Here is a 14,221-nt window from a genome sequence, read left to right as displayed (position 1 = left end):
TTGAAGTGTTCCTTGCTCTTAGCACTTATTGGAACATCCTTTCATTGCAATTTTCACAGCCCAACTTGACCAGCAAACCCTATCCTGTCTTGGATCATCAAACATCACATAGTGTCCCCCATAGCTGATTTGTGTTGATCTCTTTCTCCCTATGGACTTTTTACTATTTTAGCTTCTTTTTACATTCACAGTCTTTATTCTAAAAGTCTTTGTCTTCTTCCTTGTCCTAGTTTAAAGGATCAAAAAACGGCTCTTTTCAGGAACAATTAGGTCTGGCTTTCAAGTTCAGTCTCATAAATAGCTTGGCCCCTATCTTTATGAGCTGATTCCCTCATCTGTGAGGGCAGCCAGCAGAGAATGGAGGATTCAACACAAAGGAAACAGATTAGAAAGAAAACATCCTCCCTTAAAGTTTTCCTAAAGTTTTATTCATGAAAGGAGCAGACAGAGAAAAGAGAAAGGTCAACATTAAGAATAAAGAGGAACAAATGTCTATGAGCTTCCTGGAAATAATCTGACTTCAGACCTTCCATAATATCTAAAATCTATTTGAGAATTTTCACCAGAACTTAAGATATATATTTTAGATGCTTAGTAACTAATAATTACCAGCTGATCATCCAGTCCAAAAAGTTGTTCCATGTAAGTTTCAGATAATCTTCTAATTTTTGGTTTCATTGATGGCTCGATGCACATATCCCTGAAACAAAATCATAAAAAGATGTCAAAATTAATTTCACAATAGTTTGATAGTTAAGTTGCTCATTCTTCTTAGTAGCATAAAAAGGAGGGAAAAAAGGACATGTCCCCTTAAGAGAAGCAGGCAGGTCCAAATCACCAGGCAGGAGGGTGCTCTTTCTCTCTCTCCCTCTCTCTCTCTCCCTCCCTCCCACACCTCCCCCCCCTCTATATATACATATATATACAATGCATCCAAGACTTTGCTGAGTCCCTCAAGAAGGTTGTAATTCCTTCTTCCTCCTCCTCAACTTGAAATAATCCAACTGTGGTCTCATGTACTGGTAAAGAGAGTACACTGTATTTCACAAGTTGAGAACCAGTGAGCATGTATGTTATTTATATTTGTCTTTAGGATCCAAAAGCCTACAGAAGAACTGTTAATAATCTGAAATTGGACATTTTATTGATACTATTCAGAGAGTATTTTGACTTCAAAGTGTTTCCCTATCATCAGCTAACACAATACTTACCATAGAAGACTTTCAAGACCATTTTCAATGATAAATATGATCATTTCTTCTAAGTATCTCAGTGGGTCCTCAGGACATGTAGTAAGTATACCACATAACAGTGCCTAGAGAAAAAAGAAACAGTCAGTGTTTCTGAATTTGCATGTTTTATTTCTGCAACAAATGAACTTTGCCATATAATGAAAAAGTCATAATTTTAAAGCAAACATACTTTTTAATATATCTATTCAATGGTGATATTTGGAGATATTTTTGCTAAAGTCAAATAAAAACAAGTATACATAGCTCTTTCTAAAACTCTAACCGAAATGACACAATAGAGTCATTGTACAGTATTTTGCATGATATGAAAACTAAAATCCTGGAATGAATTTGAAGACATAGTTATGATGCTTTACATCAGTAGTTTCTGCTTCAGCATGAGAAAAATTTATAGCTAAAAAGTTCCTCAGACTCAACCACAAAAAATGCTGAGAAAAGTGGTTGTGGATCTTTGGTGTAGCTTAGTGGTAAAATGCTGCATTTAAATATCTGACACCCTTAATTCAATTCCCAGCACTGAAAAAATCTATTATGACTGAATTTTATCAAAGTATTCTTGTATTATTTTTTGTTGTTGTGATTGAACATGGGGCTTGAACTCAGGGTGTAGGTGCTATACCTGAGCTCTTTTGTTGAAGGCTAGTGCTCTACCACTTTGAGCCACAACTCCACTTCTGATTTTTTTGGTGGTTAATTAAAGATAAGAGTCTCACAGACTTTCCTTCCCAAGCTGGCTTTGAACCTTGATCCTCAGATTTCATCCTCTTGAGTAGCTAGGATTACAAGTGTGAGCCACAAGCCCTGGGCTGGACTTGTGTTCTTATATAATTTGATTATACAAATTGTATTTGTATGTTGTCATCCACAACACACACAGAGTATATTTATTGGGAATATTGCAGTTCAGTGCACCTAAGTGGCAAACAAATGACTTAATGGATCAAAGATAATATTTAAATTTCATCTTTGAATTAGGGAAACTTGTTGCTGTGTTGCTTTTTTCTATCCAGTCTTCAAAGACATATGGAAGGAATTACTGAATATTTCTCCATTTTAGACCGGGACAAAGGTTTATAGCTCATAAGCTACAGAAACCATCTGAAAATCCCCCTAGGGGATTTTTAGGCTCTTTTTCCACCTAGAAATCATACCTGCTGGTTTTCTCCTGCACTTTTCCTTTGAGAACAAAATATTCCCAACCCTTGAGTTAGCAGAGCCATGCTTCCCATTTCACAGCCAAGTGTAGCAGACTAAGCCCAGGAGCTTCATCAGTTTTCACAGTGTCTTCAGGAAGGAAAGGAGGGAGTTTGAAAGATGTACAGGGAGGGGAGAGAAGGAGGAGAAAGAAGGAGGGAGAGAGGCAGAGAGACACAAGAAGGGAGGGAGGAAGAGAAATGTGGAGAAAGAGGAGAGGAAGGAGGACTAGAAGGGGAGAAATCTAATTGAATCCTGCATACTACAATTTAACCCTTTGCAAGAGCTCTTCCCTTACTTAGTGTGCAGCCTGCAGATTGGGAATCCACCTCTTAAGACAATGGCAAAATGTCTTAGATTTAGACATTAGATCCCCAGCTCTACCTCTTGACCTAGCTTACATCCCAGCTGCTCTCAGAGATGGCTCCATCACCTGCAGATTGATTTGCTTTCCTCCCAAACCGAGTTGCACAGAACCACAGTGGTTCTCACCACAGTTGCAAGCTGGATTTGGAAAAAGTGTCTATTACCTAAAAGCCAGCCAGTTAGGTCCCACATGGAAGCTGACCTCTTCTATTCAAACAGTATTCTGTTTCATCCTTCAGCTTGATGAAAAGCCCATCTGCTATCTGGCACTCCTGTGTCTGTGTCTCTAGGACACTGAATTTCTATGATCGCAACTCCACGTCCTGCTCTGCATCTTATTCTGGCACCCTGCAGACATCCACATCAGAATCACCTCAGTCTCTGAGAATGGAGCCTGGGAATCTACATTCTAGAATGCTCCCCCAAGATGATTCTTATGCACATATAAGTCTGACAACTATTGCCTTCAGGGAATTTTAAGAAAGTTGGGATCTGATTAATGAATAGGAGAGATTGCAGATTTCTTTCTACTTCCAGTCTAAGATAAGAAAATTAGATTTCCTTTGAACTAGGATCAGTTTCCTAATGTTGCCCAGGCTGGCTCATAGGATGACAGGAATGCACCATAGGGCCCAGCTTTTGCATCTCTAACAAATTTAGGTGCAGCAATTAATCCTTAAAAGGAAAAATATCTACACCATGGTTTCTGCCTATAATCTCAGCTACATGGGAGGTATAGATAGAAGGATCATAATCCAAGAGAAGCATGGGGGGAAATGCAAAATCCATTCTGAAGCAGAAAGGGCTGAGGCATGGCTTAAAATGGTAAAACACCTGCAAGAGCAATCTTGAGGCCCTGAGCTTAAACCTCAGTACTACATGCACACAAAAAAGGCAGATAAATTGATGTTAGGCAAAATGAACCCCAAGATAAGCACTCAAATGGTTTTTGTTTCTTGCTATTGTTTCTAACATATTTATAAGATGATTTCTTTGTTGCTTTGTATGTCCCTCCCCCATGGTATAACCCCTGTTTTCACTGTATTTGATGTTGGTATAATTTGTGGAGGGAAGGGAAAAAACAAATTGTTTAAATAGGGATACAGGTGGACCCATTGCAACAATGAGATGTACCAGATGTTATGTCAAAAAACGAACTTTACAACTTTGGGGGGGCAAAGGGAGGGGGATGGGGAAGAGAGATGGGAAGGGGAAACAAAGGAGGAGGCAACAATGGTTGATAAGAAATGCACTCATTACTTTGCCCATGTAATTGTAACACCTCTGTATGGTATTTTCACACAAAAAAGGCAGAACCTAAAGTACATAATTTTAAAGTACATATTAACAATTTAATCTTTAAAAAAACATAAAATATGAAACCTTTTCACAAAATCAGGGGAGGAAGTTTTTAAGTGACTTTCAAATCATGATTTGTAGTACAATTCTGCCCTCTGCTGGGAATTTGTAAATTCTTTTCCTTTCTCTTGTACATCAAGAGAGTTTACAGTTTGAAGAACACTTGCTTTGTTTTAAGAAGTGTATGTTAGGCGAAAGAAAGAAAGTGTATGTTAGCTCAGACTGGGGTTGACTGGGACCTCAGAGCCACAGCGGTCCATAGAACTCAAGCACAAACAATCATAAAGAGCTATTTCAGAATCTATACTCACTAAGAAAGGAAAACCTAGCAGAAATAGGTGCATTTTTAGAGAAATAAAAGTTGCCCAACTGAACCAAGAAGAAATAAATCAACTAAATAAGCCAATAACTTACAATGAGATGGAGGAAACAATTAGAAGTCTTCCAATAAGGAAAAGCCAGGACCAGATGGACTCACTATGGAATTCCATAAGACTTTAGTTCTTCCGTGAAATAGAAGCAGAGGGAAAAATCCCAGACTCTTTCTATGACCACACGTTAATATCTAATCCAATATCTAATACCACATTAATCCCCAAACCAGGCAAAGATCCAAAAAAAAAAAAAAGAGAACTACAGACATCTCTTTGATGAACACAGATGCAAACCTCCTCAATAAAAACATGGCCAACAGAATGCAGAAACATATAAAAAAAATCATACATTATGATCAAGTAAGCTTCATCCCAGAGATGCAGGTATGGTTTAACATACATAAATCAATAAATGTAACCCATCACATCAACAGATCCAAGGTCAAGAACCACATTATTATCTCTATTGGTGCAGAAAAGGCTTTTGATAAAATACAACACCCATTCATGTTAAAAGCTCTGGAGAAAATAGAAACATTCCTTAAAATAATAAAAGCCATATACGACAGTCCAATCGCGATATTATACTAAACAGGGAAAAACTACAACCAATTCTCCTAAAATCAGGAACAAGTCAAAGATGCCCACTCTCTCCACTTCTCTTCAATATAGTTCTGGAATCCTTAGCCATAAGGCAAGAAAAGAACTTTAAAGGGATTCACATAGGGAAGGAAAAAATTAAACTATTCCTATTTGCAGATGACCTGATAGTATACCTTAATGACCCCAAAAATTCTATTCCCAAACTCCTAGAACTTATAAACCACTTCAGCAAAGTAGCAGGATATAAAATTAATCCACAAAAACTCAGTTGCCTTTCTGTATACCAACAATGTACAAGCATAAAGGGAAATCAGGGAAAGAATCCCATTCATAGTAACCTCAAAAGATAAAATATCTAGAAATTAACATAACTAAAGATGTAAAGGACCTATTTAGTAAAAACTATAAAAGCCTAAAGAAGGAAATCAAAGAGGACAGCAGAAAATGGAAGGACCTTTCATGTTCTTGGATAGGCAGAATCAATATTATAAAAATGGCCATACTGCCAAAATGATATACAAATTCAATGTGATTCCCATCAAAACCCCAATGACATTTTTTACTGAAATAGAGAAAACAATCCAAAAATTTTATGGAATAACAAAAGACCTAGAATAGGCAAAGCAATTCTAGGGGGAAAAATGTAGGAGGGATCAAGATACCAGATTTCAAACTCTACTATAAAGCCATAATAACAAAGACAGCCTGGTATTAGCACAAAAACAGACTCCAAGACCAATGGAACAGATCAGAAGATCAAGAAATAAAATCATATACCTATAGTCAGCTGATATCTGACAAAGGAGTCAAAGACATACAGTGGAAGAAACATTGCCTCTTCAACTATTGGTGCTGGAAAAACTGGGCAGCTACATGCAGAAAACTAAGATTGGACCCTAGCCTGTCACCATGCACTAACACCAACTCAAAATGGATTAAAGACCTTAACATCAAACCTGAAACTCTGAAACTACTGCAGGACAGAGTAGGAGAGACACTTGAACTTGAGGCACAGGCAGGAACTTCCTGAACAGAGTCACAGGGTCACAACAAATTGGAGAGACAAATGGGACTACCTTAATATAAAAAGTTTCTGCACAGCTAAAGACATAGCTGCCAAACTAGAAATACAGCTAACCAATTGGGAAAAAAATATTTACCAGCTATATAACAGACAAAGGACTAATATCCATTATATACAGGGAACTCAAGAAACTAATCCCTCCCAAATCTAACAACCAGATCATTAGATGGGCAAGGGAACTAAAGAGAGATTTCTCAGAAGAAGAGATAAAAATGGCAAAGAAACGCATGAGGAACCCATGGCCTTAAAGGAAATGCAAATAAAAACAACCCTGAGATACCACCATACCCCAGTCAGAATAGCCCATATCCTAAATTCAGCCAATGAAAAATGCTGGAGGGGATGTGGAGAAAGAAGAACCCTATTGCGGGGCTGGGAAGGTGGCTCAGTGGTAGAGCGCTTGCCTTGCGTGCCTGAGGCCCTGGGTTCGATTCCTCAGCACCACATAAGCAAAAAGAAAAAAGCAGGAAGTGGCGCTGTGGCTCAAGTGGTAGAGTGTTAGCCTTGAGCTGAAGAGTGAGGGACAGCGCCCAGGCCCAGAGTTCAGGCCCCACGACCGGACCCAAAAAAAAAAAAAAAGAAAAGAAAAAGAACCCTATTTCATTGCCGGTGAGAATGTAAACTAATATGACTTTGGAAAGCAGTCTGGATGTACCTCAGAAAGCTAAACATAGACCTTCCCTATGACCCAGTCATACCACTCCTAGGTATCTACCCTGAACAACAGGAACCAGGATACAGGGACACATGTACCTCCATGTTCACTGCTGTACTGTTTACAATAGCCAAGATATGGAAAAAAAAAAAAAAAAACAGATGCCCCACTACAGATGAATGGATCCAAAACTTGTGGTATCTATACACAATGGAATGTTATGCAGTCATTAGAAAGGAGAAGATAAGGGCATTCTCAGGGAAATGGATGGAACTAGAAAAAATCATTTTGAGCAAGCTAAGCCAAGATCAGAGAGGCAATTGGCACATGAACTCCCTGATATGTGGACGTTAAATTCAAAATGCAAGGAGATATGACAAAGTTAACAGGATTCAAGAAACAAAGGACCTCTACTTAATTTATTGTATCATTTCTAAATGACTCCATGTTTTTTACCTTATATATGGTGTATGTGTGTGTGTGTGGTTGTGTGTGTGTGGTTTTGTGTGTGTGTGTGTGTGCACACACACATGAGAGTGCACATCTGAAGGAAGCTAGGAGGAGGGCACAGACTCAAAGGGAAACAGGGGAAAATATACAACAGAGGGGCCCATCAGCTGCACTGGACATTGATGAAAATGAACTAAGCAACTCAAGGGTAGTGACAGGAGGGAGGGAATGAGAGAGAAAGGTGGAAAAGCTTACACTAAACAACAGGAAAGAAATGTACATATTACCCAATGTGGAAGAAATAGTTGTATTATCAAAGCTTATAGCATTCACAAACTTTATAGACTATGATAATGACAATTTGCCTCAGTGGTAGAGTGCTTGCCTTGCATGCATGAGGCCCTGGGTTCGATTCCTCAGCACCACATAAGCAGAAAAAAAAAGCCAGAAGTGGTGCTGTGGCTCAAGTGGTAGAGTGCTAGCCTTGAGCTGAAGAGCTGAGGGACAGCACCCAGGCCCAGAGTTCAAGGCCCATGACCGGAAAAAAAAAAAGTGTTTGTGACTTTAGCTACGTATCACTATCCCACAAGATTGTGAACTTTATGTAATCACTTAATCTCAATAAAAATTATTTAAAAATAAGCAATTTCAAGATAAAAAGAAGTGTATATTAATTACACACAGTAATTGGTATGGTGTAATGTTATCATACATGAATATGATACTTTGATCACACCCTGATCTCCTTCTTTGAAGAGCACTTTTTCTCCCTAGGTACACCTGGTTGATTTTTTGTGGACATTATATTCATCATATGTGGCTCATCTTTGGTACCTATGGTCAGAATTTGTCTGCACAGATAGTGTGCTGACATCTGCCTGGTAGAAAACAGAGGAAAATGAATATATATTTTTAAATATTTTAGGATCTACTATGTAAAATTCTACATATCTTAATAACTTTTTTGAAAACACAAATGCCACCAGATGCTGGTGGTTCATGCCTGTAATCCTAGCTACTCAGGAGGCTGAGATCTGAAGCCATCCAGGCAAGAAAGTCTGTGAGACTCTTAACTCCAATTGACTGCCAAAAAAGTGGGAAGTACAACTGTAGCTCAAATGGTAGCACGTTAGAGCTTAGAGCGCCAAATGCTTAGGAAGAGAATCCAGGCCTTGAGTTAAAGCTCTAGGACTGGAACCCAAATTAAGTATATATTAAGGACATATGCTATGTCCATAATAGTGAACACCTTAGTGGGAAGATCTTAACATTTGTCCTCTTCAGATACATATATATGTATATATATAATTTTTTATTTTTTATTTTTGTCGGTCATGGGGTTTGAACTCTGGGCCTGGGCACTGTCTCTCAGCTCTTCAGCTCAAAGCAGGTGCTCTACCATTTGAGCCACAGCACCACTTCTAGATTTTTCTGCTTATGTGGTGCTGAGGAATTGAACCCAAGGCTTCATGCATGCAAGGCAAGCACTCTACCACTGAGCCACCTTCCCAGCCCCTTCAGAGATATTTTTAAAAGGCATTTGTGTGTTTATATAATTATAATTTCCTATATATATAAATATATAAATATCTCTGAAGATGGACAAATGTTAAGATATTCCCAGTGCGGTGCAAAAAATCACCTTATGCTGGTCTATGTAGCACATGTCCATAAGCCTAGCCTGACAGAAGCTGAAGCCAATATGTTTCAAGCCAACCTGATATATATATATATATATATATATATATATATACACATATATAGGTAATATATGTATATATAATATATATGCTGTACTGTACTGTATACATATATATGTATGTTATATATGTATGTGTGTGTCTCTCTCTATAATATATATATATATATATATATAAACACAGAGTTGTGCTAACTTCTGAGAGAAATATATACTGAATATTATGAAGGTGAGATGTCAAAAGACAGTAAAGGTGCTCAATTTTCCTACAATTCCAGGTGTAAACCTTGAGTATAGACATTGGATTTTTTAACTTAAAATATCTAAAATATCTTTAAGCCGGGTGCTGGTGGCTCACGCCTGTAATCCTAGCTACTCAAGAGGCTGAGATCTGAGGATCATGGTTTAAAGCCAGCCCAGGCAGGAAAGTCCGTGAGACTCTTATCTCCAATAAACCACTAGAAAACTGGAAGAGGCGCTGTGGCTCAAGTGGTAGGGCACTTGCCTTGAGCTGAAGAGCTGAGGGACAGCACTGGAGCCCAGAGTTCAAGCCCCATAACCGACAAAAAAAAAAAAAAGAGAAAAGAATAAAATATCTTTAAGCCGAGTAAATATATTTTGCCAAATTTCTAAGTATCCAATCATTTAGTTCATTTATTTCAAACATAAAATTAATATGTAAAAAATATTGGACTTACTGCAAATAACGGCACATGCCTATAATCCAAGCAAAGCACTCAGTTCAAAACCAGCTTGGGCTCACCTTATAAAAACAGGGCTGGGAATGTAGCTTACTAGCAGAGCACCTGTCTAGCATGCCCAAAGCCCTGGTTTTGATCTATAGACTTGGTTTCAAGATCTAAAAAAGGCTTTCCTATAATTCTATGCTTATATCTTATGTGTAAAGAACAGATCTAGATTGCAAGAATGAGGTTAAATTCTGATGGCTTATGACAGGAAAGAATGGCATGCTGCAAAGCTGAGCACATGGACCATGAAGAAAGAGATGTTCCCTCACAGAATCATGATGATTGACTACATAAGTTTCAGACTCACTTTTGATATCACAAGAATAATCTTAAATACAAATTTCAGGTGAACTCCAAAATGCAACCCAAATAAAAGCAGATTTGCTCTTATATGTCCAGGGTGGAGGTAAAGAGAAAAAGAAAAGCTGGACATGTAAGTAAGAAAGCTAGCTTCATCTTTTTTGTACAGGGTAACTTATAAAGAAGAGATATTCATTTCATTTCTTATAGGTCTGGAGCCTGGGAAGTTCAAAGTCATGTGGCAAAATCTGGAAAGGGACTTCTTGCTGTAGCGTAGCATAACATAACAGGAAGCATCCCTTAGTGAAAGAGCACACATGAGGAAAGACTGAGACTGAACTTGACTTACAACCAGGAACCCGCTCTGAAGACAACCAATTCACTCCAGCAAGAACAGCATGAATCCATTTGCGGGGGCACAGGCTTCATGAACCAATCACATCACAAAGATTTCACCTCTCAACTCTGTCACTTAGGAGACTGTTTCACCACATGAACTTTGGGGTACACTTCCAAACCATAGCAGAAGATTCTGGGGTGACTTGAACCCTAGCCAAGGACATCCAAGTGCAGGAGAGATCTTGAGCAAAAACAACCTGTTAATTCCTATTAATGGTAGTAATAAAATGGTTTTATTTAAGCCATTAAATGTTATGGATAGTTAGTATTCAGTTCATAGTTGCACTAATGATGAACCAATGATGAACCAAGGAATCTAAGGTGAATAAAGAGCGAAATTAAGGACATAGTTATGATATTACAAAAGCAATTAAATGGATGTACTCTTTGCTAGCCGAGTTCCAGAAGTGATAGGGTAACTGTTATAAAGTGAGTGAGCTGGGAGGTTACACAGACATGAAGACATGAGATGTTAAAGGTGGTACAGCAAATTGGGATAAAATGGACACAAATGGGACCATAAGAATGGAAGACTATAAAAGGCCAAAGCAAACATACCTGGGAGAAAGGTCAAGGGCATGAATGGAACTTTCCTATGTGGATATTGAAAACACAATGAAAAAAAGAAAGTGGTAAACTAGGTGCTGGAGTTATCAATGAAACACGTGTAACCAAAGGTTGGTATATGATCATTCTCAATCTGATGTTATAAACTTCAAAAAAAAAATCTGAGGTTTCAGAAAGAAGGGAAAAGATACATCATCTGGAAGTAGTGGTAATAGAAAGACAAGCAGGACACCCACCTCATCACTAGATCTGAGACAAACTGAGAAGTGAAATCATCTCCACAGGACTATACTTCTAAGGAGAATTTGCAAAATCACTATGGTCCAAAGATCCTACTATAAAAACAAAAGCAAAAAAGAGAAAACAAAAAAACAAGGTTTCTTTAAAGGTTCAAATTGGTATTGGAAAACTATGGCATTTCAAGCAAGAGAGAATGGTCTGCAGAGATCTAGCAAGGCCATAGATCTCTGAACCCTGGACACATTTCCCAATTCTGGAACTGGAATGAGGACTAGACTGTAGCCAGGGAGACTAACTCTACCAGTGGAAAGAGGAAGAGCTGGTTTTTGGTAGTGCACTGAGCTGACTTGAGAGACCAGAAATGTGAGGGCCAAAAAATATGGCTACTTTCTCCCAGAAGACATCTGTTGGATTCAGGAAGTGTTTAAGAAGGGCAGGAAGCTGGGCAGCTGAGCATTGACTCCCAAAAAGTAGAGTGAGTCACAGCCACAGGAAGAGACAGTCTCAAACATACAACCTAACCCTCAACTTGTAATAGAATTTAAAGCTGGAGCTGGGGAAGAAAGCTGAATGGCAAAGCTCAAAAACCTGTGAAGGCTGGACATCACCTTTATAATAACAAATCAAGAATTAGAAAAAAATCTGTGAAGGGTAAAATTGAATCACTTGCAATCTTTCAGAATGAGGAGACTAGGAGCTTTGCCCAAGAAATGGGACAAGCCAGATATGGACTGAGTCTAAATGACTGCAGTGTAGCACCAGCCCAGTTCAGTTCAACCTGGAGAGACCACTGGCTCTTCACTCTGTAGAACAAAAATCCAGGTGCCAGTGTTTTACCTCTGTAATCTTAGCTACTCAGTAGGCTGAGATCTAGAGGATCCAAGTTTGAAGTGAGCGCAGGTATAAAAGTCCTTGAGACTCTTTTTCCAAAATAAACAGCAGAGTTGGAAGCATGGCTCAAGTGATCAGAGCAGAAACCAAGTAAGCAAGTGAAGCAAGTTCAAGGGCCTGATTTCAAATTCCAGTGGAAGGGGATAAAGAATGGGGAAGAGGGAGTGAGGAAGGGGAGGGGTAAGAGAGGGAAGCAAAGAAGAAGGGAGGGAAGGAATGAAGGAATATATCATGATAAGTGTCTTCTTTTCATACACTATGCAATGAAATAAATCACTCTTGATTTATTCAGGGTCAAGAAAAGTGACCAATAATCAATTATAAAAATAAACAAAAGAAGCAGATAGACAGAAAATATACATATTTAAGGTATGGGGTAAATATTTTAAAATAATAATTAACATGTTTTAAAAAACAAAAAAGGTAACAAGATGGATGAAAAGATGGATCCTTTTATTTACTGGAATGTATTTTAAAAATAATCAATGAACACTCTAGGACATATTGTCTAAAATTAAGATTTATTTAACAGACTATAGCATAAAACAGAATTAGTAAAACTGAGGGCAGTCAATAAAAAGACACCCCCTCAAAAAAAAACACCATAGGAACAGAACAAAAGAAGTATGCAGAATAAAGTTTGTTTGGATGTTGTTTTCTTAAATGCATATTGATGATTTCCAGAAGAAGACAAAGAACTAGAGAAAAGCAGTATTTGAAAATGACTAGTTCTAAATCAGTCAACAGATTCGGTAAGCTTAGTAAACCATGCAAAATTAGTTGTTTTTCTTGGTGGTGGTGGTAGTTTTGTTGTTTTCCCACTCCTGGGGCTTGAACTCAGGGCCTGGGCACTGTCCCTAGGCATCTTTGTGCTCAAGGATAGGACCCCACCACTTGAGCCACATCACAACTTCTGGCTTTTTCTTTTTCTTTTTTTCTTTCTTTTTTTTTTTTTTTTTTTTTTTTTTGTCGGTCGTGGGGCTTGAACTCTGGGCCTGGGCACTGTCCCTCAGCTCTTCAGCTCAAGGCGAGCGCTCTGCCACTTGAGCTACAGCGCCACTTCCGGTTTTCTGGTGGTTTATTGGAGATAGGAGTCTCATGGTCTCTCCTGCCCGGACTGGCTTTGAACCGCAATCCTCAGATCTCAGCCTCCTGAGTAGCTAGGATTACAGGCTTGAGCCACCAGCGCCCGGCACTTCTGGCTTTTTCTAAGTAGTTTATTGTAGATAAGAGTCTCACAAACTTTCCTGCCTGGATAGGCTTTTACCTACAATTCTCAGATCTCAGACTCCTGAGTAGCTAGAATTATAGACATGAGCCAATGGCATCTGTTTCAAACCTAGTGTCTTTCAAATCACATTTCACTGAAGAACTTTGCAGGGAAATGATACTGTAAGTGAAAAAATCTAAGTGAAGTTCAGAAGAGAAAATCTGATAAAAGACTTCATTTATTCTAAAACTCTCAAGAGATGGATTTCTAACTATTTCATCTTTATTTTTTAATGTTTGATGGTACTGGAGTATTAGATAAGCCTATTAGATAAGCATTCTATCATTTGAGTCATACCCTCAGTCCTAAGGCATAGATTTTGAAAGAGTTTAAGTCGGGGCTGGGAAGGTGGCTCAGTGGTACAGTGCTTGCCTTGCATGCATGAGTCCCTGGGTTCGATTCCTCAGTACACATAAGCAAAAAAAGAAAAAAGCCGGAAGTGGCGCTGTGGCTCAAATGGTAGAGTGCTAGCCTTGAGCTGAAGAGCTGAGGGACAGCACCCAGGCCCTGAGTTCAGGCCCCACGACCAGACCCAAAAAAAAAAAAAAAAAGAGTTTAAGTCCTGGAAATTGAGTCATATAAATAAAAGAGATAATGGGCAGTATGAAATTCACTTCAATAGTCTCTTAGAGAGGGTGAATAATGAGTTTAAGATGGGTACTGGGACCCTGAAAAACTGTTTTCTTGAACTATCTGCTAATATGGAAACAGAGGTGAATGAAGGACTATGTGAGATAAAATCTTGGGCAAGGAACACATTTTGGTAAA

The 14,221-nt window shown here is 38.5% G+C and overlaps 1 protein-coding gene across 6 annotated transcripts in view; it reads right to left on the bottom strand.

The window, feature by feature from the left end:
• Fbxl13 (F-box and leucine rich repeat protein 13) overlaps positions 1-14,221 on the bottom strand; it is a 153,687-nt gene that overhangs the window by 137,637 nt on the left and 1,829 nt on the right. For 5 of the 6 annotated variants that reach the window (XM_069996314.1, XM_069996317.1, XM_069996316.1 and 2 more), the window contains exons 2-3: positions 1,212-1,315; positions 610-700 (exon numbers count right to left, since the gene is read on the bottom strand). In XM_069996314.1, coding sequence (XP_069852415.1) covers positions 610-700; positions 1,212-1,315 — 195 coding nt within the window. Of the gene's footprint in view, positions 1-609; positions 701-1,211; positions 1,316-14,221 lie in introns of those variants that run through there. The other variant, XM_069996319.1, reaches the window with a different exon arrangement.

This window comes from Dipodomys merriami, unplaced genomic scaffold (genome assembly GCF_024711535.1).
Source record: "Dipodomys merriami isolate MVZ:Mamm:240054 unplaced genomic scaffold, mDipMer1.0.p SCAF_5, whole genome shotgun sequence".
Classification (NCBI taxonomy): Eukaryota; Metazoa; Chordata; class Mammalia; order Rodentia; family Heteromyidae; genus Dipodomys; species Dipodomys merriami.
This window is presented reverse-complemented; position numbering and strand designations above follow the sequence as displayed.